The sequence below is a fragment of the Callionymus lyra genome, chromosome 9, assembly GCF_982586985.1.
Source record: "Callionymus lyra chromosome 9, fCalLyr1.hap1.1, whole genome shotgun sequence".
NCBI lineage: Eukaryota > Metazoa > Chordata > Actinopteri > Syngnathiformes > Callionymidae > Callionymus > Callionymus lyra.
Genome location: NC_141826.1, coordinates 10,386,667 through 10,414,657, shown reverse-complemented (window position 1 = coordinate 10,414,657; position 27,991 = coordinate 10,386,667). Strand labels below are relative to the sequence as shown.

The window sequence follows — 27,991 nt, the reverse complement described above, 5'->3', positions numbered from 1 at the left end:
CTTTGTTCAGTCCTCATGTGAGTTCAATGTCTCTGAGACCCGCACGCTCACAGGTCGGTCGTGCTGAACGTCGGGTTGTCGAAGGTCAAGTTTCTGGCATTCTTCTTCTCCCCGCGCTCAGCCAGCGCCGCACTCAGAGGCTCGATGTACCCTGGTGGCTCCATGTCGTCGTCCTGTAGCATCTTCTTATGAGGCAGAGGTTGAAATTCAGCTCATGTTAGACTTTGGAATGAGGACAGTGCTATCATTTACCTTAGGTTTGGTGTTTTTTTCCTGCATGTTCATGTCGTAGTTCAAGTCGAAGGAGTCCAGGCTAATGTTTAAAAGAAAATAAATGCATTTTAAAATGGTAAAATGCAATTTTAAATCAATGCTTTGTCACAATAAAAAATGTACTTTAATGTATTTTTTCTAAATGCAGTGCTGCCCATTCTCTACAGTAGAATGTTTTTTATAAGTAGACCACTGCAATACTCTATTAAGAGAAAGACAAAATAAGAAGGAATGATAACTTTAACAGTATTATTCAGTCTGTAAGAGAAAATATTTGAACAAAAATACAAAATGCATACCATAATGAGAGGTGAGATCATTCTTTACCTGACTTTGTCGACATCTGAGCTCTCCTCGTCGATTCCCAACACCAACGTTGTGTCGATATTGAGATTGAGAACAGGGTTTGCGCTGTAGGAACAAGGAAGTTCAGAACATAGCTTTTATTTTGCATTCATTTCTTGGGTTCAGTGCTGGACTCTAAATTTGACTATAGGGATTACATTTTCTTCACATTTGTTATTTTCACCTAAGATATATTTGGAAACTTGAACTATATGATGGGGCCAAGAGAAAAATTGTATTTGCGCCCCTGTTTATAAACACCTCCGTAGTTTCTTTTACAATTCTATGCTCACCCTTCCTTGGTGTACTTGTTGGTTCCGGGCACCAAAGCTCCGCCTTTCTGGTTGCCATTAGCAACCATTGATGCGGATTTCATAGCATTGGCAGCCTTTAGTTTCCTCCTATAACTGTATTGTCACATCAGGTTAGCGGGGTCCTGTCGCTTAAAGAACCATCAGCAGTCCGTGACAGAGGCATGCATGTGACTACAACTCTAGACGAAGACAAACGGCCCACTTACTTTCTGCGTGTGCACAGGAGTGAAGTGATGAGGACGACCAACACAATGACGAGGCCGCCCACGGCTCCCAGCAGGACGAACTCCAATGTCTTTGCTGGTGGGGGGGTCAATGAAGGGTTGCCCTGAAACATTGCAAATATATTCTCTATACTTTCTCCATGGACATTTTAGATAGATTCTAACTATATTGAGTTCAAGACATGTATGAATGTTGTACCGACATGTACTATAATGATGTGTCTTAAACTAACTGATGACACTTTATAAATAATTATTAATAATGTTGATACTTGACATTGAGAGGTGTCAACTGACTCATAAATCTCAAACAAAAGCTATTGTTTGTTGAATTCTTTTCATTATTTAAAATGCAAGATAAGAAACTGAAGCCCCACAATGCACTGCTGCAAAAGCGTGTATGCCCAATCGTATTAGAGTATGTGTTCGTGGTGGCCCCTTTGTGAGGCCCCATTGCTATCTTGTTATCAAGCAATAAATAATCTTTATAACTCAAATAAATAAATTCAAAGTCACAATGAAATTTTTATTTAAATTTAAATTTATTTTTAACCATAAAGTGCTCGTTCTATTCAAACAGTGGAATTAAGGAAATCGTTTTTTTAATTTTCATAAATATTTTCAATTCAAGATAAAAAAAACGAACGCTTCATACAAGTCCCATAATGCACTGTTACAAAAGCTTATGTATAGATTTGAACCATAAGTGGTCGTTCTATTCAAGCAGCAGGTCATGGCCGCTCCTGAATATTAAATACAAACTTAACATGTTTTTTTTTTTTAAATGGTCCAAAAAATCTTTTCACTCACGACATACAACAGTCCCAACTGGCTGATGACGGGGAGAAAATCTTGATGTTCCACCATCGATTTCACCTGGTCCTCAGTGAGAGCTGTCCCGTTAGAATAGACGAAGTACGCCACCATGACGGAGCCCACGGTGGCCCTTAGAATAAAATAAATCAAACACTCAAATACTGGGCTGGTTTAATGAATGGAAGTTTTTAAATAGGTTGTATGACTTCAGTGGTGTAAACATTAGAAGCGGGACTGCGCCACCCTGCGGCAAAAGCCCGAAATAACCTGATCTAAAATACCTTGTTTCAACTGCTGGATCTTGGATGGATACAACCTCCACCGAAGCCCTGGTGGCAGCAGTTAAAGCTCTGGGGGAAAAAAATACAAACATCTATTAATTTGTGAATCAATGTGCATTTTGTACTGTTTCTAAAACGATTCAGTTTCTAGAATAGATGTTTAAATGTCTGCACCATTTTGTCATAAAGTATATAATAAACGAATATTTTTTTTATTAAAATATGTGTGGGCTCATTCATTTCCCTCTATCAGGGCCCATAAAGGCACTCCAACAAACCCAGCACCGAATCTGACTCTTAAAATGTTTTGAAACGCAAAGAAGACCAAACATATTTTATATTATTTGTCGATTGTTTCCATGGAATCATATAATCTCATTATTGTTTTGACATATGTATTTAATTAATACCTAATTTAATTGTTTATATTTTAGTAGCAATGTTAGGGCAGAAACAAAACAATGTTTTGTTATGGAATTCTGTAAATATAATAGCAATTCCACGGTTGATGCATTTAAAAAAAACTGTTGTTTTTTTTCTTGACATTTTTTTCTGCATTTTTTTCTGGAGTCAAATGTACCTGATTATGTTGTCAAGGTTGGCTTGTACTGCCTCCTTTGTAGGCCCGAAATGAAGCCCGGTGCGGAAGGTCTTATCAATGGTATATAACTGTAACAATAGAGAGCAATGAGTATTTTCAGGCTCACGCTGATCAATTTCACAATCATGATCCTTTGAGCCCACCTGCAGAACGGTGCTGTTAAAAAGTCCTCCAGTGTCAGTGGCTGTGATTGTGAGCAAATACTTTCCTTCCGATGTTGTGTCAAGAGCCTCTTTGGTTCTGTTAGCAGGGAAAAATACAATAATTCTGGAGAAATAAAAAAAGAAGCATTTGGCTTTGAAGAACGACTTACTGAATAATGCCGATGTAGTTGCCCATCTGCTGCGTGGTGACCGCCTCAAACAGCATAGGCATGCCTTGGATGACGTTGTTTGAGTCCTGAAACTCAACTTTTGCTACATCAAACACAATTTCCTTGTTAACTCCAGAGTCACGATCGACAGCCTGAAAATAAGTACAAGAAATACATCGGGATTTTAAAGTTGGACAATAAAAGGGTTCGGGTTTACACTCACAGTGACTCCGGCGACTGACATGCCTTTGCTGGCCATTTCTGACACCACAACTGCAAAAAAAAAAAGAAAAATTGTGATTAAAATTTTCTTAATACTAAGACGGCTGCATGGAACTCACCAGAAACAGTTTCTGAGTTGAGGAATTCAGGAATATTATCGTTGATATCTTGGATGTTTATAACAATGTTTCCTGCAACAATACCAAATGATGTTAAGTATCGATGGATGTGTGACACATGTGTTATTGTGTTTCTCATAATAACCTGGTTTCACGCTGTTATTCGCCCCCTTTTCGGTGTTGACGTCCACCACCTGAGCCTCCATCAGCACTTGATCACACTGCTCATAGTCCAGCGTTTCTTCTGGGTTGACTTTCACCTCACCCGACGTTTCCAACACAAACCAGTCACAATCCGACAGGACGTCATCGCATCTGCAGCGGATGGATGTGAGCTGGTAGATCAAAGAGCTGTTTCCGTCCTGATCCTGAGCCGTGAATCTCCCGACTGCCCCGCTGATGGTGGTGTTCTCCTTCACCATCAGAGCGTCGGCCGGCAAGAACACTGGCCTTTCGTCGTTCACGTCCAGCACCTGCACTTCCACCACCACCACGGCAGTTTTCAGCCCGAGATCTGTGGCCTCCACTTTCAGGGTGAAGGTTTTCCGATCGCTTTCATAATCCAGCTCCACGTCCGGATCAATCTGAATGTTTCCGCTGTAGCCTCGGCCTTCTGGTGAGGTACGTATGATGAAATTGCCAAAACTTCCGTCGGTTATACTGAAGGAGATCCGGTTGAAGTCTGAAGTTTGGTCAAAATCTTCAGCATAGACTGAACCCACAAATGCTCCTGAAAGAAAATAATTGTATATTGAAATGCAAAGTAGGAGATGCTACCGATTTCAACGTCAACTTTCAGTGACAACTGATCGGAGAGGTAGACGTATACTTGAAGAAAAAGAAAATCATTTGACAGCACGATATTCCACTTTGTAAAGGAAAACACGCTCACCTTTTTCACTTTCTTTGACTGAGAACTGATATACAGGCTTTCCAAATTTGGGTGAATTGTCGTTCACATCCTGTAGTGAAGGAGCGGCCCGTTAGATGCATTGACTAACAACTCCATACAAAACTAGTCACGCACAAACCTGCACGTTGATGGTGACTGACACTTTTTGACTCTTTGACGGAGTTCCCTGGTCTGTGGCACTGACTTCCAGCTGTATTTCTCCATTCAGGTCAGAGTTCAGGGCTTCCAGATCGAGCACGGCGCTGTTCCGCAGGACACCAGTGTCCTGGTCGATTGTGAAGTTAGAACTGTACTCGCTCGGCACTATTGCGTAGGCAATTAATGCGTTTGGAGACCCCGCTTCATCTGCATCTGTTGCCTGTTTAAAAAAACAGTTAGAAGTCTGAACATAGATATACTGTAGTGCATCATTTTAGATAGTCACAGAATCTGTGAAACTGACAAATATCTCAACACTTGTTGAACGACCTCCACCACTGTACATCGTTCACCTTGACCCAGAGACAACGCAAGGATAACTGTGAGACTTTTCTGTTGAATAGTCGTTGTAAATTGAATTTATACCAAGAAGAGATGGTTAACCTTCACCAGTTAGGTTTTGTTTTTTTTTCTGTTTGCAAATTAAGTGAAAGTTCTGAATGTATTATTTCTCAGGAAACTAAAATATTTGACTAGAAACCAGAAGTTCCCCTACTAACGGCTTCTGCTTATACGGACTGTTTAGAGCTAGACTGGCGACAAAATGTGTGTTTTTCGTTAATGCGAAATCCTCCTTATGTTGCTAGGTAAGAACGAAAGTGTAACAGTAGCATCCTCTTCTCTGCCTAAAGGGAAGAAACAACTGTTGAATATATCTCACCTCTATCTTCAGCTCAATCGGTTCACCCTCTTTAACAAAGACTAGGTAGGATTCTCTGTTAAAGGCGGGGGTCTGGTCGTTGATGTCTCTCAGAACAATCTCCAGAGTCGTGGTGCCGACGTTATTGGCGGTGTCTCTGGCTTGTAATGTTGCAGAGTACAACGACCGAACCTCCCGATCCAGCAGAGCTTGGTTTTTCACATAAATTGCCCCTTCGTCTGACTTGACGTCGAAATATGGGAGTCTGGAAGACCAAAACTTGTCAGCCACAAGTGTCCCATTGGAAATCACAGGGAGTTGATGAATACTTACATGCTCTCTGGAAGGAGGGAGTAAACCAGCTTGCCTCGGTCCATAGTGTCCGGATCCGCAGCCTTGGGAACATTTAAATATTTGATATTTTACACCCATCTAGTTGTCTCATTTCAAATTAGTACTTACATTGATGACGTCTATTGTGAACCCCGTTAATTCGTGCTCATTCACGCTCAGGCTGTAGGTGTCCTTTGAGAACTTTGGGCTGTTGTCGTTGATGTCGATGATTTTGATCGTAACTGTCGCAGTGGATTGGAAGCTGAGCTTATCTGGATCTTTGGCTATTACCTGATTAAACAGAATATCTCAGTGTTTTAGGTCAACATTTCCTATCCAAAATACTTTAAAGTCTGTCCCCATCAATTAATATCGATATACTGTACATGCACTACATATAAACACTCTTAATTTGCATCCTTCTACAATTAAAATTTGACACAATTAACCAATATTGAAAAGAAAACAAAGAAAATATGTTTTAGTTATTATCCCTGAAAAGCAAGGAGAAATAAGAAATCTCCTCCTCCCAGATTCTAAAATAAATACCCCTGCATTAATTTATTCATACTTGACCATCTTCATTACCTCTGCCAAGGAGTGGCAGATGTTTTGTCATTGGTGATGTTGTTTTGAACAGGCATGTTCAATGAAAGTTATTAGGATGTGTCAGAAATGGGATAACTTGGAAGTGATTTGATCTTGACATGACGATTTATAGTTTAATTTAAATCTAAAAGTTTTTCTCATCCATCTGTAGGGCTTCTAAGCTTTGCTACTCCAGTTTGAAAACTTGACTTTATCAACACAGCATACAAGCAATGCGTAAAATAAATGAACTGGCCTGTGTCTGTGGTGACCAAATGGTCTATGATCAGAAGTAGAGATATAAGGACCCTGGAACAACGCTCAGCTTAAATCTTTGTTTTTGCCAATGCAATTCTACAGTCATGGGAGCTATTTTATTTGTTTTTCTAAAGTCAAGTGAGTTTAACTCCTTGGCAGAGATGTGGGTTGTCCGAGAGTTTTTTAGTTTATACACCACTGTACACGAAAAGGCTGTTAATAACTAAGTTCTGACTAAAACTAAAGAAGTAGCTGTTGAGCTGCTGGATGCGTTTTTCTTTTCTCCAATATAGTCTTACCTAAAGGTATCTTGAAATAACTGTGTTATAATATGACACTTTAAATACTTGAGACTAAAGACTTGAATTGAATTGGAGAAATGGAGAAAAATATTTAAAAAAAGTCATTCTAATGACTAAAATAAATAGTTTTGAGCTGGGATAAACGTAAATGGGTAAAATTATTATTAAGAGTTTTAAATAGAATAAACAGTGTAGTTGCCTGTTGAATGTCAGACCTGACCGATCATCATTACTACTTTCAAATATATCTTACCTGCAATACAATTTGTTGCATCTGCTCATAATCCACCGGCTGCTTTATCAGAAGTTGGACGACAGAGTCTGCTGTGGTCAACTGTGGCTCCACGGAGAAGAAATTCTTGTTATCTCCCTCCAGTGTCAGTTGGATTATTTTCACCTTTAAAATAAAAAGTGTTCTTGAAAGTGTCACTTTCAATTATTCAGTCTTCTTTTTGTAAATACCTCGTCCAGATCTTTGACCTTCATGTTTAGAGGAACAGAGCCGAGTGACTGCTCCAAGATATCCGCTGAAAATGTGTTTTGTTGGACACAGCTGGTTTCACTTATGCAGTGGTAGAACTCTGGCTCGTTGTCGTTGACGTCGTTGATATCGATCCTTACGGTGGCTGTGGCAGTTGCGGGCTGTCCGTTGATATTCGGTTGAGACTCTGTAGCCTTGAGTTTAGAAGGATTCATAAAAGTTATTAAAGGGTTTGATTCATACTTCCCTGGAATATATCACATTCCTGGCAAACACACCTTTATCGTCAGGGTTACTGAGGAACCAACAGTTTCTCTGTCGATTGCTGATGCGACAGTTATTTTCCCTTCTTCTCTTGAAATCGAAAACAGTCCACCAGGACCTGTTGTAAAAGACAAAGGTTAAGATAAAGGCTCGCTGCTCTAACGTTTTAAAAACTCACTTTCAATCGAGTAAAAGATGTCATCGTTGATTCCAGTGTCTCTGTCTATGGCGGTCACTTGTAACACAGAGAGGCCCTTAAAGTGAAAGTTGAAATGTTACTTCACATGATCATGACGCCTCCAATCTTCTTTTCTCACCACTGGAGAGTTCTCGTTAACTCTCGCTATATACGGAAGGCCGAAAAATTGCGGGTCAAGATCAGGCACGTCCTGAACGGTTATGAAAGAATACACGTCACTGAAGAGCACGACTGGGACGTCGGAAGCACATTTCCCTCCACCGTCCTGGTGAAGATGAGAACCACATTAACAGCAGTTTATAAACATTCTTAGAACAGAATACACAATACTTACAGTTGCTCTGATCTGCAGACGATAGAAAGTGCTGAGTCCGTTGTAATTTAACGCTTCTATTAATTTGACTTCTCCAGTTGTGGGTACGATACTGAAGAGAGAAGATCCATGACTCGGAGTCACCTGCAACAATTCAGTCCACATGTTCTCTAAAGCATTTCTTTATAGAAGTTATAATGAGGGAAAAATGGTTGACTCACCTCCTCAATGCTGTATTTCACCACACCGGCGACCGAGGTATCATCATCAGTGGCCCGCACTCTGAACAAGGATGTGCCTATGGGTGTTTTCTGAAAATGTGACGTTGTTAGTGTGATTGTTAAGAAGGAATATTTAAGCATTTGTCTACTGTTCAAGCGGTCCAGCAGAAGCAGTAGAGACCTGGACTTTCCCCATCTGAGAAACTTCTTCTGTTTTTTCTCTTTTAGAGGAATTCTAACCAAGGGATGTAACTCCTGTCAGTTAGCCAAGCTTCTCACCAAAAGCAGCTAACTGACTTTATCTCAGGGGTAATATGTGATAAAAGAGTATCAGCCAGAATGAAAGGAAAGATACACAAGACAGTTGGGAGACCAGCTGTATGGTCCAGAGATAGTGGCACTGAGGAAAAGGCAGGAAGCAGAGCTGGAGGTAGCAGAGATGAAGATGTTGAAGTTCTCTTTGGGAGTGACGGAGAGGGATAGGATCAGGAATGAGACAATCAGAGGAACATATTAGATGTTTTGGAGATAAGATCAGAGAGAATGAGATGCGTTGGTCATGTACAGAGGACGGATAGTGAGTATATTGGTAGAAGGATGCTGGGGTTGGAACTACCAGGCAAGAGGTCTAGAGGAAGACCAAAGAGAAGGTTTATGTATGTAGTGAAAGAGGACATCAAGTTGGTTAGTGTGAGAGAGAGGGATACAGAGAACAGGGTTGGATGGAGGAGGTTGATTCGCCCTGGCAACCCCTAAAGGGAGCAGCCGAAAGGAAAAGAAGAAGAAGAACAGATCAGTCCATATAATCTTTTCATTAACTAATAATTGTACCTGAACTGTCTGAGGCAAAATTCCTTGTTATTATTGGAATATTCAGGTGTTATTACACACTTACTTCAGAGAAGGTGAAATCATAGGAAGGATCCAAAAATATTGGCCGGTTGTCGTTTGCGTCGCCTAATATGACAATGCCTGTTATCTCCGGCTAAAAGTTGGGAATAGGAAAATCAGGAATAAACATAAGAGAACGGTGGATGATATATTCAAAGTCACTTACTGGTTCACTTGAAACCCCATCACTAACCATCACCTGGATCTGTATGAAGTCATTGATCTGGGAGAGAGATTGCATGTTAGCTTGTGACAGGAAAATGCAAAAATGCTCTTTGGTCAACTTACCTCTCTATCCAACCGTTTTGCCACAGAGACTCTTCCAGTGTTGCTCTCCACTGAGAAGTCGCTGGTGCCGCTGATCGAAAACGTCAGTGGGTCATCATCTGGGTCCGTTGCATTGATCGTAAACACGTATGTTCCTGTTTGAAGAAAGAATACACACTGACGTTTTTGTATCATAGCAGGGATTATCACATTGTCCTCATACACACCAACAGGGGTGTCTTCACACACAGTTTCAGTGAATTCCTGGATAGTCGGGTCTGTATTTACTGAAAAAGACACACAAGTCAGTTGAAGTTTTTAAAGTTAAAAAGATGGATTGTACCCACCTGAATCACTCATGCTTATAAAGCCCAGAAGGATGAGATATCCTATGATTCGCTCCATGTCTGCATAGGAAAGTCAATTGAGGTCATTGTGAATTTTTAAAGTCATAGAAAGTTTAGATATTTGCGAGCACATCCTGATGTTTCCTGGTTTAGTTCATGAATCTCATCTGTAGTATAAATTGATTATCTTCACTACTGAACACTGACTTCACCCAGATATATATGCAGATAGTTATATATTATTCTTTGCTACTATTATAACCAAGTTATTTATAAATCATTTTTGATCTTCTACTGGTTTGAGTTAAGCTGTGCTTGGCGGTATGATTATGTCATAATCCAAAGTAGAGCCAGATTAATACTTTTCTGTTTCTGCCCTCAAATATACCTTCTTTTTTCCATATAATCTTTTCATAAAATAATATGAATACAATTTTCTGAACCTTCATCATCATGTTACTGGTGTCGTTCATAATAGTTTAAATAACAAAAGTGGGGAAATGAATTGCAATAATACTGGGGATGAAACCAGCCATGGTAAAGGAAGTGGTTGTACAATAAAAGATAGTTTTATGGTCATAAAGTCAGTAAATCAAATGGTTACTCAGCAAATACTTTTATGTAACAAGCATGGGATTTACCCCAAAGTGTTTTAACAATAACAATGACATTTTTTGAAAAAATGGTTAGAATCTGAATTAAATCTAACAGAATCTCAACAATACTGCAAACGGCTGACGGAATGTTGTAACCATTTCTTTAGAGATTCTGAATTTTCATTGTTGTGTTGAAATGTTTTACTGTATATAAGGCACTTTAAAATTGGAAATTACTTACTTACTTACTTATGTATAAACAACTAATGAAATCTAGATTTCCACTTACTATAAATACATCAAAGACTACCAATAAAATGTTTCTTATCATAACGTCAGAATGATACATTGTAAAGGTGTGTTGATTTCAAAACAGTCTATCGATACAGTCAACGCCTATTTCCATGACATCATCACAATTTTCAAACACCCAATTAAACCAATGTCAGTGTTTCAATTTAGAACTTTTATAATAGTACATACACATAGCAAAGAACCTCACACAAGTGTGCTTGAGTAAATAACCTAACATTTATAAAGGGAAAATCCTACAATTGAGTTTTTACCAAACATTTCAATCAGAAAACATATAGGATAACTTACTAAAAGAAGCCATTAGTTCCTCATTAACTCAACGCTGTCAATCACTTTTAGTTTTTTGTAACAAAATAAGAAGAAAATAATCCGACTCACCTTGTGAAAATCACAGGCGCTTCTCTGCTGAAGATGTCTGGCTGAGACCTTTGACTGGTGTCCTTCCTGGTGACTATCGAGAAGCGGCAGTAAATATGAATGATTAACAAACGCAAGTGACGCCCAGACAACAACACGTCTCTCTCTCTCTCGGGATAAAACCATTTATCAGAGGGGACAGAAGACATATTTTCTTACTCACGACTGCGAGTGAGTTGTGAGGCGGTGGGAGACGAGTCCACGTAGCCAAGTCCATCATTGGCTGACCGGACTAAGTGGCTCCGTGCCATGTTGGCTCACTGATGTCCATGTCAGAATTCTCACAGTGTCTGAATTGCTCTATTGTTTGGATGGATGTTTGTGTTGCTATGGAAATAACATTTTGAAAATTATCAGATTCCATTCAAACGTGTGTTACATCAGTGCACCTCTCTAATGAGCTCTTCTTGTGAAAGCCCTCCTTCCTCTTCTAATTAAAGCGCTTGACACAAAGACAAGCTCTATTCCTCGTCGAAAAGTTCATCCTGCAAACAAAAACTCAACATGGAAGCCTTTTATTTACATATAAAGATTTTTAGAGCAAATAGTTTCCATCACGCTTGTCTCCATATCGCCCATGTTTACTGTCTGAGGGAACAATACTGATCTGAGTGCACCAATTAAATGGCCTTCTCAAATGAACAACAAGGTTGTGTTCTATTCGACTTATAAACTGATGACAAAATGTTGTCATCCCAGTGTACACAATGTGTTCACTCAGAAGCTTTTAAGTTTAATTAAAATCCATTAGAAGCTGATAATAGTTCCCAAAGAGTAGATTCCTGGTTAACACCTTTTCTTAAGAGTTATTGTATTTCAATATTGAATATATAGATTCTACCAAGTTTCATTGAATCTAAATATAGTTTTAATTTGTTTCTTTGTGTATTTGTGAACTTACTTTGTTTAAGAACCTGTTCTTATATCTTAAAATGTATTTCTCTCTATTTTAAATGAAAAGTTGGGCTTTAAAAACGTGTTTATTGGGCTAATCAAATTCATTTAATAGAAAAAAAACTGAGGTCAAGTTTCTTTTATGGAATGCAATAATGCCAACCTTCCAGATTTATATCAGTCACAGGTTCAATTTGACTTTGCTTTATGACTTCCAAGGGCAATCACAGCCATTACTGATAAAAGTTGGTGAGGTAGAAAACAGTTCCTGAAAATAGAAACCGACGTCAGCCAAGAAAGAAACGTTAATATTACCTCCACTAAGTCTGTTTTGTGACCGTCTACACTGACATGTCTCTGTGTAATCAAAAAAAGGAATGAACATTGATTTAAGAACTTAATTTAACTAGATTTTTAGAAAATCAAGATCATGTGACCTATGATGGATGATAACATGTTGGTTCTATCTTTGCATGTTGCTTCCTGTTTTTCATTGTTCTTACTGTGCTATGCACTTAAGAGGAGGTGCTTTGAATTCTGGGCAGTTTCATTGGGGAGGGTCGCATATATATAAAGAAATACACAGACGTTTCTTGGGGGTGCTTGGCTTTCATAGCGGGCGCCACCACTGCTTGGGGCAAGAATCAGGAGACTACTTTGATGATTCTGCTGTCCATCACAGAGCATATGTATTGTATATGCACTGTGAGAAATATGACACTCTCAACCAAAAAAAAAGTGTATTGTCCATGTCAAACTCACGGGTTAGGGACCAATGTCAGTCCACTGCCATTTTTTGTGGTCTGTGAGAGCTTTAACTACCTGTAGTTGTCCTTAAATTAAATTAAAGTGCACATAATAATTTATTCTAAGGTGCTTACAACCATTTAGGTAGAACTGATGCTTTTTATTTTTATTTGATATAACAAATGAAGTATCATAAATCTAAATACATGTTTGACAATATCATTTTCAAAATGAAAATAAATTGATTTACAAAATTTCTAAACATTATGTGTGGCGGCGCGTTGTTTCCGTGTACTACGGTAAAAATGGCTGCATACAAGTGTGATCTCTGTCGTGGAAACGCAGACACGGGGGTGGAACTTGTAAAAATCTGAACCAGAAATTGGGTTCTTTGCTCATCATACGCCAAATTATAAACAAACAAAAAAAACAGACTCGACCAGAAGTTCCTCTCTCAAACTCCATGACGTCATAAACACGCGCTGCGAAAAGAATGCACCGATAACATGACGGTCTGATGTGCAGCTGCTTTTTTCTCCTCCAAATCGGTGGTGAAATCCACGGATTGCTCCACGACTGGTCACAGGATGCTTCTGGAACGTGGGGACGAGGACAGGGATCTGATGTTTGCTCACTAACAGCCAGGTAACTGCTGCTGTTTGTTTTTTTTGGTCGCCACTCGCTTTCCTTTAGCTCGGTGGTTTGTTGTGGTTGTCAACCTTTTTCAGCCCCTCCTTGTTTTCCTGCTGCCGATGTTGTAATGTTTACATCCGATGCCTTGTCCCTGGATCACGTTTTCTTTTTCACCTTAAGATGCACTCCTGGTGTCTCCATTACTGTGTGGAGAGTCGTCACGGAGGGTCGAAGCAGGCGCGCGCATTACATCATAATATTATTATTTACATCGAGCTAGGATGTCGATTTTTTTTTTTTTTTTTTTTTAAATCGATTGACTTTAAAATGAAACGGTGTGTATAATGAAAGTCGAAAGCTGTGGCCACAGCTGATGGAGGGGAGAGCGAGATTACATAAGAGGGTTGACTACAGTAGGACACTGTGGCCTCTACTGAGAGTCACACAGACAGGCAGCACTTACACCCCAGGTATCATCCATTACCAGCAGCTTCTGTGATACAACCCTCACATTACAGTTGGGTTTTTCCCCCCCCTCATGAACTGGTAAATGTTACCAGCATGGAGTTAGAGAGGATCCATATCCTTTAGATCAAAGGAATATAATATAATAATAATAAGTAATATTCATCTGTTTATCTTTGCAACTGTCCTTGACAGGTCATTGAATCAGATTATTTTGGATTGACGTGCTTCTTTGTGAGCGTGCTAGTGATAGTGCTAGTAATAGCAAGAATGAGTGCAGGTGCAAAACAAATAGACTCAAGGACTCATTCATTCCTCGGGCTATTAAATTGTACAATTCTGAGTTTGGGGGCAGGAGTGGAGTAAAAGTATCATGATGTTCTGTTCTATGTTAGTCTTTGTATCCTTTGTCTTTGTTATTTTTCTTTGATCTATTTCTCTTTTTTCTTGTTCTTAATTTATTTTGGATGAAAAATAGTTGTATTTGCTGTGGCTATTGAAAAAAAACTATTTCCCGAAGGAGACCTCCTGAGGGATAAATAAAGTTCTAATTTCCCTTAGTAAGTAAGTAAGTAATTTTTATTAGTGACTATACTTCGGCGACCTGACGTCGCACCTTTTAGCGGCAGGAAGTGTGCAACAAATGGACCTGGCAAGGGGTCACCGTTTCATTCGGGGGGGGGGGGTGATGTGTGGACGTTACATCACGACTGGGAGAGTTTGTGTTCGGCCGCCGCGGCTCCACAGCTGGTTTGACATCTTGAATGGACGCCATCGTCCACGGTGGAGTTGCAGGATTTGTCTTACACACTGACAATGAGGGCCAATCTGGTCCAGCTTGGTTTCGGAAATCCCCAACTTGGAAGAGGAGTGATGGACTTCGGTTCTGTTGCCAAGTGACTTCTTCTAGTTTCAGGATCAGATTTGATGAAAATGTGTGGAGGACAGTTTTAACCCTTCATTCATTTCAACGCAAGTGTTATAACAACTGGCCTGAAAAAATACAGACGTTCCAACTTGTTCGTCCCTACTTGTTGCTGTATGTCCCTGTATTCTTACTGCCTGGAATCACCCTGAATAGAAGGAAACAAAGAAAATGACGCCTTTGCGCTGCACATCATCTCAACCCTGGGCTACCGTGCATTTGACTTTTCCTTTTTTTTGCATTTTGACTTAAATATATAGGGAAATAACAGCTTTGAATTAGCTGTGCATTAAAAAAAAGTGATGCTTAAAAGTCACAATTTTAACTCTAGTTTAAGTGTATTCCACTATTTTTAGTGCAGGGAACAATGTATTTGATCTTCAGTTTAGACTAATCATATATTTCTGTTTTATTTATTATTTATTGTGGGTTCAAGTCTATTTTGGGAAACTTTGTGGAGCTAGTCTCAGTGCGGTTTCTTTTGGCAATCACAAACAGTTAGAGGCTGTTGTTAGTAAATACTCCATTGTACTCTGTGATGTCAATTTTTTCTTCCGTCTGAAAGTAAAATAAAATAAGTATTTAATTCACAAGGCCAATCAACATCCGCTTTAGGGTGTAACTGAGCAACAACCCACATGTAGGCCAAAGCATGCATGTTTGTTTTATTCAAAAGGTAGTTTGAATATGAATATGTTGCCTTTATAATTGTATTGTAATAAATCATGTGCAACGTTATAAAAAATGAATTCTGCTGCACACACATAATATTCAATATATTCTGACTCAACTCTGTTTTGTTTTTTTAATTTAAAAATCATAATCGTAATGGTTTACCCACATTTATTTATAATAATAGAAGTGAGAGATGTATGTGTTGTACTCGGGATAAGCTTTTAATTTTTCTGATCGACCCACTATTTCTTTCATGGATCGATACTTTGCGAACTAAAGAAGCAGCTTTTTTCGCTTTGATTCATCTCTGTCTGGATGTCTGCCTTTGCTGCGCTCTGATTGGCTGCGCTGACAGCGGGGGCGGGGCTTTCCTCCTAACAATACATTTCAAGGGACATACAACCGCCAAGCTGTCTTTTAGCATCTCTTGCTGTTTTTCTCCTTCTTTTTCACGGGAATCTATCATCGAGCTTCGTATTCCATTCACCCGGGTAAAAAAGGGCTCTAAACGGAAACAACGGCGCGCGGAAGTTGAAGGCGTGTGTGTTTGTGTTAGCAAGCTAGCTTTAGCACGCTAGCAACCTCACGCTCGGGGACTTTTTTTTTTGTAGGAAGTCTGGGAGGAAAACCGGCACCGATCCACGTCCTTTTCACCGCCGTCTACGTCCATCTCAGGGGCCGATCTTTTTTTTAATGGGACTGGACGTTCACGGAGCTCCAACACCTGCCGTCTCTCCGCGAGCCCCGCAGAAAGTAAGCGTCATGTAGTCCCAAGCATCGGTGTGACACTCGGGATATAGTGAGTCCATGTGTGCCGCTTCCATCCGCGTTTGACTTTATTGTCTTGTTTTAAAAACTTCCAAGGTACCGGTGGAGGGAGTGAAATGTGGTTTTGAGTTGTGCGGAAGCGAGAAGTCTCACTTGTCTGGTGCATCTTTTGTTGTTGCTTTGTCTTTGGAGCACATGGCTTTCCATGTTTTTGTCCAGGCGAGCTGCAGCGACCCCTGGATATGACGCTCCCTGCGATCATAACACCTCGAGAAATACTACTTCGTACATATTTGCTAATAATTAAAACACGTATTCATAGACTTAAAATTGTTTTTTATCCAATTTAACTCCTGATCGAGATACACAATAACATCGTTTCTGATCTGTCATCGTTTTTTGCTGATCGTTTTTGACTAATCTTGTATATTTTTAACCAAATTGTGACTGTTTTGCTGACCCTCACGGCTTTCTTTTGATTTTATAATCCGTTATTTATTTTTCTGACATGCAAACAAAAGCAGAAGAGTATAATTAGGTAGGTAGGTAGATCATTATTGAAATTGTTTTTTTTCCAAATTATCCACAGCAAATACAGCAATTTTTCATAAAAAAAATAAATCAAAACTAAACAAGAACAAGAACAAAGAGACATAAAGGGAAAGAACAATGTGATACAATCTTAAGTATAAAGATTAAGAACATGGATCAAAGAAAAACAACAAAGACAAAGGATACAAAGATTAACATAGAACAGAACATCATGATACTTTTACTCCACTCCTGCCCCCGAACTCAGAAATAAGCATGCATTAATTCATTTTAATAAGGGTTTTGCAAATTAAATTTTCCATGTACGATACAAGATAAAAGTATATTTTAGTTATAATAACGCATCATCTGTTGAGCTTGCAGCAAGAAAGATGAATACATATAAATATTAATCTTCACCTTTGACAATATTAAGTAAATTGTAGGAACAAATGAAAATGGAGCTCATCAAAGAATACAAATATTGAGTTAAGTAACTTAAAATGTGTAGAAATGTTTAACAAGATGAATTTAGAATACTTAAATTAAAATTAAAAAGTATCATGATCTTCTGTTCTATGTTAATCTTTGTATCCTTTGTCTTTGTTATTTTTCTTTGATCTATGTTCTTTATCTTTAGACTTGTTCTTTCTCTTTATCTCTCTTTGTTCTTATTTTATTTTGATTATTTTTTATGAAAAGTTGCTGTATTTGCTGTGGATAATTTGGAAAAAAGAAACAATAAAGTTCTACCTAACCTAAAATAGAATAGGAATAGGAAAACGCATTATAAATTAATGTTAAAATGTAAATACACATTAATGTACTAACATGTCAAATAACAGTGGTATTTTTTTTATGTACATTTTTAATGGAATGAGTGAATATTTATTGATTGGATGCCATGCTTTTTACAACAACGAAAAAATACCGACAAGTTTATTGTCAATTTAGGTGTTAACATGATCACTTTTTGATTCAATTCATGAAATATTTGCTCAGAATCTAGAAATACTGAACATTAAATGCGAATCTTAATCTTTTGTAATAGTAGTAATTTTGTAATTAAAAGCTTTAATCTTTCATTGAACAATATTTATTTATTTTTCTATATTATTTTATTATTACATTTGGTTGCTTGGTTTAAAAAAATAAACGGAATATAGACATGTTTTATATAGATATATTTAGCTGATAAAATATGAATCGAGTGCTGTGTAAAAAAAAATAAAAGCAGGTTGTTGAAGATACTGGGCAAAATAAGAAAAAAAATGCATGGGGTCAATTGTGAAGTAGGACATGATGGGTGTGACAAGGGAGGATGATCAAAATGGGTTATGAAGGAGGAGGCTGAATTGTGTGGCAACCACAGATGGGGAAATCACGACAGACTAAGAAGAAGAGACACCTGGAAATGTTGGAAAGATAAAATGTAAAACGCATAAACTTTTATTTATATTCGTATTCTCAACCGTGTCATTTTCCTGCAGGGTCAAGACAATCCGAGGCCATACCAGCGCCTCCACTGAGCCGTTTCCTTCCCCCGTCTGTGACTCGTCTGCACGACGTCACCAATGCGACCATGGGAAATAGCAGTAACTAGGCTGCCACCAACAGCCCCCCTTAACTCCAGGAGGTTTCTCGGAGAGCCCTGCAGCGCCCCAGTGCATCTCAGGAGAAGGTAAGAAATGGAATATGTGTGATGGTATTTTAACACATTGAGTTGATGATATCGCAAACACTTGGTTTTAAATTTACTTTGTTTGACTATTTGACCATTTTTCTTTCTTAAAACCTTACTAGTTAATCAATACACCGATATGTTGTGATTTTTCATTCACAATACTGCATCGATTTTTAACCATTGTATTGATTAAAAATATTTTGCCATGGTTCCTCTAATGCTTGTATTTCAAAATTTCAAAAGTGTGTATAAAATAATTCATAATGATTAAGTTTAACAATGAAATCCTGGGAGATCCGGACGATGACTAAGAACAAGAGGATACAGTCGGCTCCAGCAGCTTTTAAAGCTGATGTTTGGACACAATTTGTTTTCAAAACAAATTAAAGTTACGATTTTGTCAATAGTCACGTGCTCTGTAAATTCTGTAACGGCGTCAGAGTCAAGTACTCGGACAATACTACAAAAATAAAATCCTTGTTCTGACAGTATCCAAATAAATCTTGCTTACGATGTTATATCCACATTTTTTGTCAATACACCCAAACTAGTTTATTGTTTATCCAAATGTAAATTATATTTCAAAAGATTCTTAAACTAAATGTCTGTGAACCACTTTTGCACATTTTAACAAACTATTTATTCCAGAGATTTTTACTGCAAGAAATAAAGACTTTTTTGTGAGGCGTCATAAAATGTTGTGTTTACAGGAATGGCAGTAAATCATTAAATTTTATGATTATGATTCTGATATTGGCCAAAAAACAAGTTTGTTCTGTCTGAAAGCGTACATCGTTTTATATAACTTACACAGTTAAATATGTTTTTTAAATTGACCTGTCAAGTGTTGTTCTTTGTCATTCCAGCCCACCCGTCAGACATCAGTGGGCAAGACAAGACAGACCTGTACTGCACACTTCCCTGATCCAGGATGAGAATTTCCACCACCTGCTTTTCTCCCAACATCACCCACAGGTCCCTTTAGATGAGTCCCGACAGTACAGCCACACCAGCACGGCCCCACGCATGCTTCACCCCACCGCCCACCTGCCCCAGCAGAGCCCCATCATGGTGGATCTGCACGACCAGGTAAGGGAGCCCCTCGGACTCACACCAGCACCACCACAGTGTTCTCACGGAAGGGTCTCTGTGTTTGTGAAGATGCACCAGGGATCGGTACCCATATCGTACACCGTTACGACGGTGACGACCCACGGCTTTCCCATCCACACCGGGCAGCCCCTGCCAGGGTGCAACACGCAGCAGCTCCCAACATGCTCGGTAATGTTCAGCGGACAGCTCTCTCTGCTCTGCTGCCTTCCTCCTCCTGTGAGTTTGCAAAGGAAGAGCCCAAATGTTGTCAGTGGCAACCATGTAGCACCATACCAACCATGCAATCTGTCCCTGTGCATGACACGATGATAGTTTTGCTGCTTCTCATCTACACAGTATTTGCCTGAAGAAATTATTTTTATAGCTGATTGCGACATTGGCATTGCTAATAACGAGAATATACAGATTATCTATTTTGAATATGATCCATGTTATTAAACTAAAACATATTTTAAACTGTTATGGTTATTTAAAAAACAATATTTGTGATTTAGATAATCAAAATAGCAATAGCATTGTTAGTTTACCTTAATTCTTGGGTTAATTATTAACCTCTTGTGAATCTTCATTCATTCATTTGAACATTTCTGCCCCATGGTCGTTGACCACTTCTAGCGACACTACTTACCCCATCTTGTGGTGATATCCAAATATTACACCGAATTATTATTTGTTTTATTTTTTGGTGAAAACACAATGGCAGGAATGGCAGCAAAAGAGTTCTACAGCGGCTTCTTCTTTTCAAATGTTCAGAAAGAAACCTGTGTATACAATAACTAAATAAATAATAGCAAATTTTGACAAACTTGGATTATTTTATTCCATAGATAGATGGATATATATTTTATTATTCTCACTGAGATAAATGTTCATTTATAACAGCATCCATGCATAGCAAAGACATATCAAAATACAATCTTGTGCAAATTAAAAAAAAAATGGCAAAGATAAAATAAAACAAGGTTAAAAATAAGATTTCAAATTTTAACAGTAATGATGCATTACTGAAGTGAAGTTTAATTTTTCTTTTTTTACATCTGCTCTTCAAATACAACGTTTAGTTTTGGTATTTATTCTGTCCTTTTTGCCCCAAATAGCATGTGAAAGAAAAATCAAAAGAACGAACCAGATAATACTTGTGGTTTTTACAATAATGCAAAAAATGAAACTGAATGTCAAAATTTTAACCATACAGAGTCAAAGATTCCACCTCAAGGATTCTTAACGTAGCCTTTTTCAATCTCAACTCACTCATAAGAACACTCAGGGTTCACCGTGTCATTGTCGTGCTGTCATAAACCTTCACCATTTGCTTTATCGTAAAAACAATGATGGCGGTGTCAGCACTCAAGTGAAGTCTCTGGGCCTGATCTTCGTTTTCTCTTCCCGTCTCTCTTCAGCTCATACAGGCGTGTGCCATGCAGCACATGCCGGTGTCCTATCAAGCCTTTCCGCCGCTGATCTCCAGCGAACATTTTGTATTGCACCCGGCACCATCTGCGCCCCCCCACCAGCCGCCGCACCTTACACCTCTGAGCCAGTTCGTCCCTTTACAGCCTCAGCACCCACGCATGGTGAGGAGAGTCCACGCTGAAGGTCCCTGGTGAGATACTAACCGCATCCTTGTGTCAGCCTCTACAGAGGGTAGACAATGAAGTTGACTTAAGAGGGGACCAGCACCCGTTAGGGACCTTCGCCTACCCTCCCTCTCATCACCCACCAGCGCTGCCTGCTTCTCTGCCCCTGCAGTATCTTCCTCAAGAGCCGCTACATCAGGAGCTTCCCTTTGGAGTGGTGAGTGTGAAAGAAATGATTCAATATCCTTGTTAAAAATAGTGTCGTAAGAATTTTTTTTTTTTAAAGTACTGTATTTATTTTTAATTACATTTTCATCTTTTATCTTTAATGACCTATATTTCTGTAATGGGTGTATAAAATAAACTACATTTTTATTATTTTCAATTACAAATATTGTGCTGCAATTCAACTTTCGGCCATTAGATGGCAGAAGCTTTATGTCCTCTCCGTCTAAAGGAACAACATAGTCGAACAAGATCTTGGTGACGACCGAGAACGAGAGGATACAGCAGCTTTTAATTCTGATGATTGGACATATTTAGGTTACAAAGAATACGAAAGCAGTTATGACTTTTGTCAATAATCGTGTGGTCTGTATATTCTGTAACACCAGAGGAAAGTACTCGGACAACACTACAAATGTATTGTTATATCTTTTCGCCAGCTTCTTTCCGATACACAAACCCTAGTTAAGAATTACGTAAAGGTATAGATCTGTATTTACAGTTGCGTTAACATGTTCTGGGCAAATGTTTAGTGCATTTTAATACAGAGCTTGACCCAAAATGTACACCAAATGTGTAAAAACGCATGTCCTAGGGGCCAAATCAGACTGGCCAAGTTATTCTTTTGTGGTTTTCGAGCCAGTGGGCCACATAAAATGATATTTTGGGCCAAATTTTGTCCCTGTGGCCATCGGTTTGAATCCTAGTGAGTCACATCCGTGTGTGTTCAAAAAATGCATTTTTAATTCCACTAATATTTTTGGCCTGTTTCCAGCCATACCCCCACATTCTGCCACGTCGAGTGAGCGGCCACAGATACCGCCTCCAGCAGCCTCTCCCTCCTCCTCCACCTCCACCGGCCTACTATCCTGGCTTCCTCCCTTACTTCCTGTGAGTTCACGTGTGCGTCTACCGATGGAGTCGCCGCTGTTTATTGACGGCTTTCGCCATCTCTCCCGTTCAGTTCGATGCTTCCTGTGCCTCCCACGGCTGTCGGCCCCGCCATCAGCCTGGACCTGGATGTGGACGACGTGGAGATGGAGAACTACGAGGTTGTTCTCAAAACTGAAATCCAGATTAATTCATGCATTCTGTTCGCTGTAAACGTCTAAACAAAAAAAAACGTTTTCCCCTGCAGGCGTTATTGAACCTGGCGGAGAGGTTGGGTGAAGCGAAACCACGTGGACTCACTAAAGCCGACATCGAGCAACTTCCGTCCTACAGGTTCAACTCGGAGAATCATCTTTCTGAACAGACGCTGTAAGAGCTCGCGGGCACTTCTGTCTCGTCCTGATGTTCCCGCTGATCCTAACAAACCTTTTCTTTCTCAGGTGCGTTGTGTGCTTCAGTGACTTTGAGTGTCGGCAGCTACTACGAGTTTTACCCTGTAATCACGAATTCCACGCCAAGTGTGTGGACAAGTGGCTAAAGGTTAGTTCCCCTGACCAACTGAAAGTTTAAAGTCTCAATACGAATCATTCAGCTTTATTTATTGTTTCAAATCATTAAACACTATTCGCACGGGATAAGTATTACCTGGGGCCCTCGTTGTTTTGTAAATGACCCCCCTTCTCTGTGTTATTTTAAGTGCATTAACACGGGATAAGCGATGTCTGTAAAATAATATTTTTTATTGACATTACCTAGAGATACAGATCTAAAAAGGAGCACAATTACTGAAAGAGAAAGTCTGTGTAACCAAGCGTTCTTCGTTTAGAGAAGATAAAGTGGACAACCGTTTATTTTCTTTCTTTTCTCAACTTTCTCAACAGAGAGAGCCGCCTCCCTGCACATTAATTTGCCCCAACATTATTCTTACAGAAGAGACACAGTCTGTTACAATAGTGTAACCAAGTGTATTCGTGTGGGAAACGACGAGGCTGGAACTTAGTTTGTATCTGTGCAGCGCGCACGTCTTCTTTACTTTCGTCATGTGGAACACACCCCTTACAACAACAAACTCGATCAACTTCCCTTTCAACACCTTCAAAATAAAACGGCGGAAGTAAATATTAACACAATGGCGAGTGCACTCGACACTTATCCTATACAGCCACTTCAAATGACAGTAAAAATGTTGCGTGTATGGTGAGGGACGAAAAACACAGTTACAATTAAGATAGATTGAGCCTTTAAGAATAAAACACAATCAGACTCGTACTCACTCTTACAGTTTGGTGAATCTACATTTGCTAACGTACATTTTACAAACATGATATTTAACATTACAGTATTTTCCGCACTATAAGGCGCACTTAAAATTTCTCAAAAAACAATAGTGTGCCTTATAATCTGGAGCGCCTTATATATGAACATTACCTCGTGGATGAGTTGTTTACAAACACTTTCATGACTCTGCACTGACTGAGCCTACACGCCGTGGGCGGGATTGCGTCATCACGGGGTGGGAGTAACGACGCACGTGACATCATGGCGGACGTCTATGGAGTAAGATTACTGCCACCGTTTTTTAGCGAGTTTGTCTTGGTTGTAGTACACTCAAAACATTTTTTTTTGCGCAAAATCACTCTGCTGCGCGTTCAACCAGTCATACACGTGCGTTCAACATGTCATACACGTGCACTCTAGCTGTCATACACGTGCGCTCAACATGTCATACACGTGCACTCTATCTGTCATACACACGCTCAACTTCACGACTGCACTCAACATTTGTCTGCTCACCACACCAGTCTCACTGAAGCCTTTTAAACATAATTTGAACATTGTTACCATGGGAGTGAACGCAGCTGTTTTGTTGACATTCCCTTTAGCACAGATTTATCTAGTGGATGCATAACACCTTTTGTATCCTTTATTCTATGCGCCTTATAATCCGGTGCGCCCCATTTATGAAAACGGTTCTAAAATGGGCCATTTTTTGAAGATGCGCCTTTATGATCCGGTGCGCCTAATAGTGCGGAAAGTACGGTAATTTGATGTTCAAAAAGTACAACATTTTTCCTGCTAACTCTGGCTGCGTCTCCACAGAGCGCCTGAAGTTCAAGATCTGCCTTCTTGCGTGTTTTTCTCCCACAGACGAATCGCACTTGTCCGATCTGCCGCGCCGACGCGTCGGACGTTCACCGGGAGGCGGAGTGAGACCTGCTGGAGCGCCGACACTACAAAGCTGCACACACTAGAGTTCGTCCCAGGAGCCGTGGAAGCCACCTGATCTCTGCATCCTCCAGTAAACACGGCTTAACCAACCCACCTACACCCCCCCCATCCCCCCTCTTCTACTCCCCACTTCCTACGTGACGAGCAATCCAGGATTGTTTCTGGGGGGCTGTCGTACCTCTACTGTGCTTCATTTTGGTCCATGTCTCATGGAAGCCACTGCCTACTGCAGCTGATAGAGTGCAGGGAGCGACCGCCCCGCTCTCGTCTGCCCCCTCGATGCAGATTCCAAAGATCCCCCCCCCACCCACCCACCTCCGGAGATGCTTATTTCCCCCCCACCCCCGCTGCTTTGTTTACAGGGTTTCTCCTTTTGATTTGGTGTCCAGCAGGAGGCGTTTTAACGGGGAGCATCATAGGTGCATGTTTGTGTAGGCCGAGCAGACTTGTTCATAATACGTTGCAATAATATTCTCGTCGTTTCAAACCTTGCGTTGGTTCCGGAGGGTGAAGTTACTGAGGCTTTCTTTGAGGTTTGTGTCGCCACCCAATCCTCTCTGGACCGCAGATCTGTTCAGCAGTTTGTCCCGACAAAACTGCAAAGCAAAGTGCTACATCGCCCCCCCTACCCCCCGCACCCCCTTTCTCTGGCAAGTGTGTGTGTGTGAGTGTGTGTTAATCGCCATCCTGATCACAGAGCCAATGCATTGTGTAACCACTGGATACAGGGCAGCATGATAGGGTTTTGCATGAACTGTTGATTCAGACTAGCAATATTTTAATCAATCATTGCCACCAGAATATACTATAGTTGAAAAGGAAAAAAAAGAAGCGCGGGTGAGCGAAAGACGAGCGCCTGGTTCCACCTCCGGCGCCGCGTTGATGTCATCGGGCTCCCAAGGCCTGTGCGGAGAGCAATATGTGCAGAATGTGGCAAGTTGTTTTCTTTCTTTTTTTTCCCGACGAACATTTTCCTCTTTTAGGAAGACTGCTTTTTATTTCTTCGTTCGTGAGCCAAATCCAATATCCCGACGATAGCCTCCTGTTCAAGATCTGCCTTCTTATGACTGTGACAAGCACAAACCTGTTACTAAAACTCTTGATTTCAAACGCTCATCCATTCTGAATGCTTTATTTATCCGTTTCTGTAGGAATGCATCAAAGGAAACGCTGTTTTGGTATGTGTTACGTTCTTGTAACTTGGTCACAGGACAGGGTAAAGGACAGGCGGCGTTTAAAGAAAAAAAAAAGGATGTACAGGTTCAGTATGAATGCTTTTAGTTAAACTGAAGACCGAAGAATGTTGTAAAAAACCCTCGTAGACGTCACTGGTGACTGGACCTTCTCAGAGGGTCGGGGTTCAAAGGACACTCTTGGGCACTCCACACTTGTGTTGAAAATGAAAATTGAAAAAAAAAACTGTGTGGGGAGGAAAGAAAAAAAGACCAATTTTGTCTCCGACTGCCCCATCGAGCACTAACAAGGCAGTTGCCGACCTTTCGGGTGTGAAGAGATCTTGCCTTTTTTTCTTTGATGTCTTAATTGTGACGTGTGTGCCACCTTCGAGAGAGAGAGAAGAAAAAAAAGAAGCCATTTATGAGTTAAACCCACAGCTTTGAGAATAAACATATGTGTACATATCTATTTGCTGGCATATATTGTAAGTAAAAAAAACACTCAGGGCCTCTCAGAATTAAAAAAAAAAAAAAGGAAATCATTTGGAACAGCCAAATGGAAAGGACGCCATGGAAGCTTCTCTAAGTTGACCATATTTCACCTTTTTAGACAGGCATGCAAGAAAAAAAAAGCCAGTAAATACTGTATGTTACTCACTTAAAAAGGTTATGTACTAAAGTATTATTCAAGCCTACTTCTGTTCCTGTACTCGACTGTATATTCAGATGATCCCACCAGAAAATGTGCCCGGCAGCGCACTCCTCTCCACCATCTCGCCCCACGACTTTTAAGGTGTTTTGCATGAATTATAAGAAGTGTGTTAGTGGAAAGGTATCTTAAAATCCGCTGGGGATCCACGTAAAACGGTGCACAATATGCATGCTCGTCGTCCAGATCCCAAAAGATTTTCAGTCGGGTTCTGAGAGGGTTTGGATCTCTACGCTCAGCTGATAACTGCCATGCACTGTACTGCACATATTTGTAATAGAACTGAATGACTACAAGATTTTATTGCGCTTACTTGGTTTTATAACATAAATATACATATATATGAGTCTAGGAATTCTTACATACGTTGTGTTACTGTTACCGCCCTAATGACTGAAGATGCTCTGAAACTACTGTAGTTGATCAAAAGCCATAGTGACAAGGTGCTAGATGTTCTGCTTTTAGGTATGAGGAACTCACTCGCGTGAATGCAATAGCTGGTCATGTATTCTTAACAGCATGTTATACCCCGAAAAACAATGTCAGTGGACGTCAATATAGTTTCACGGAATTTTAAAAAGGAGAAGAAAAAAAAAAGTGTTGTCATACTAATTTCAGTGTCGTTTCGGGATTTTTGCTCTCAGTGTATCAATATCTTTAAGAAAAAAAAATGTATCGTTCACATTCATGTTGATATAAGCACTGTTCAGTTTCCCAGTAGATGTTTGACAGTCAGACCCTCCTGTTCAGACAGAGGCGCCCGAGAGACCGCTCTTGTAGTCCTTCCGTTAAGAGTTACCGAATAATCTCACGGCTTGTGTGGTGCAAAAAAAAAAAAGGAAAAAAAAGTGCTCCTGAAAAGCGGCTCGAATAATTTAGGATTGTGATTATTGCTGCATAGATGCCATGTGTTGTTTACCAATGATTTTTTTCTTTCTTTTGTTTGGTGTGTTCATTTTTGCTGTGGTGGGGTTTATCGTCCGGACCTCCCCTTGGCCGGCCCCCCGCGGAGCCGGCGTGGCGTGTGTAGGACAGATATACTTTGCTTTGGTACTTGCACATTTACAGTTACCTCATTGTTTTCCATGTTTGTATTGGAGGATGGAGGTGAGAACTACTAATATATGACATATAGGTCTTTTTGTTTCTCATTCCGTTGGAATCGTATCGTTTGTAGCATTTTAACATAACTAGTTATTGTAAGATATACACACTCGTCTGTATACCATTTAAAGTTTTTAAAATTTGTACTTTTTTTAAATTAAAACTTGCTAGTCATGCTTCAACCAGGTAGTGCAATCATATTTTTATTTTATTGTGGCTGATTGGAGAGGGTTGTTCACTAATAAATGTATGATGTATACGACTTGCTCTTGTCTGGTTTACTTCTTTTCTGAACCCCGAAAAATTACTTTTGTATCCGAGTCATTTTTTATTATGGTATTTCCTCTTGATTCCTTTTTTTTTTTAACTTAAATTCTATATTTTCAAATGCATACTAATAAAATAAATTACTTAAATGAGTCTTTCGATAGTTATATTTTACAATATTTATATAATAATAGATAATATAATAATACGATATCACTATTTTACAATATTTTTTTGTACTATTTTCATCCATTTTTTGTAGCGGTATTATTTGTACTCAAATAATTTAGTATCAACTACTTGTTCTCCATTTATACTTGATTACTTT

General features: G+C 39.6%; 2 protein-coding genes across 4 annotated transcripts; one reads left to right on the top strand and one right to left on the bottom strand.

Annotated features, from left to right (window-relative positions):
• Positions 1–27: 27 nt before the first annotated feature.
• cdhr2 (cadherin related family member 2) lies at positions 28–13,927 on the bottom strand. The gene is made up of 32 exons (XM_087799623.1): positions 13,883–13,927; positions 11,013–11,085; positions 9,724–9,783; positions 9,604–9,663; positions 9,398–9,531; positions 9,276–9,332; positions 9,114–9,203; positions 8,219–8,308; positions 8,019–8,141; positions 7,803–7,949; positions 7,664–7,739; positions 7,500–7,603; positions 7,203–7,415; positions 6,994–7,137; positions 5,722–5,883; positions 5,593–5,654; positions 5,281–5,524; positions 4,540–4,779; positions 4,401–4,470; positions 3,654–4,238; positions 3,509–3,580; positions 3,391–3,440; positions 3,168–3,319; positions 2,998–3,094; positions 2,834–2,922; positions 2,254–2,322; positions 1,967–2,102; positions 1,139–1,260; positions 912–1,025; positions 601–684; positions 253–313; positions 28–182 (listed from the first exon to the last, which is right to left on the bottom strand). The coding sequence occupies exons 3-32, from the start codon at positions 9,779–9,781 to the stop codon at positions 48–50; spliced, it is 3,840 nt and encodes a 1,279-aa protein (XP_087655749.1). The 5' UTR covers positions 9,782–9,783; positions 11,013–11,085; positions 13,883–13,927; the 3' UTR covers positions 28–47.
• Positions 13,049–27,662, top strand: rnf44 (ring finger protein 44). Of its 3 annotated transcripts, XM_087799637.1 has the most exons (12): positions 13,049–13,337; positions 16,002–16,143; positions 18,180–18,370; positions 19,240–19,462; positions 19,535–19,702; positions 20,887–21,060; positions 21,119–21,280; positions 22,064–22,179; positions 22,253–22,340; positions 22,427–22,548; positions 22,620–22,719; positions 24,328–27,662. In XM_087799637.1, exons 3-12 carry the CDS (start codon positions 18,264–18,266, stop codon positions 24,388–24,390), a joined length of 1,323 nt encoding a protein of 440 aa, XP_087655763.1. In that variant the 5' UTR covers positions 13,049–13,337; positions 16,002–16,143; positions 18,180–18,263; the 3' UTR covers positions 24,391–27,662. The 3 variants fall into 3 exon arrangements, with proteins under 3 accessions (XP_087655763.1, XP_087655762.1, XP_087655764.1); XM_087799636.1 differs by lacking the exon at positions 16,002–16,143; XM_087799638.1 differs by lacking the exon at positions 13,049–13,337 and having other exon boundaries at positions 15,785–16,143; positions 19,535–19,654.
• The last annotated feature ends 329 nt before the right edge of the window (positions 27,663–27,991 follow it).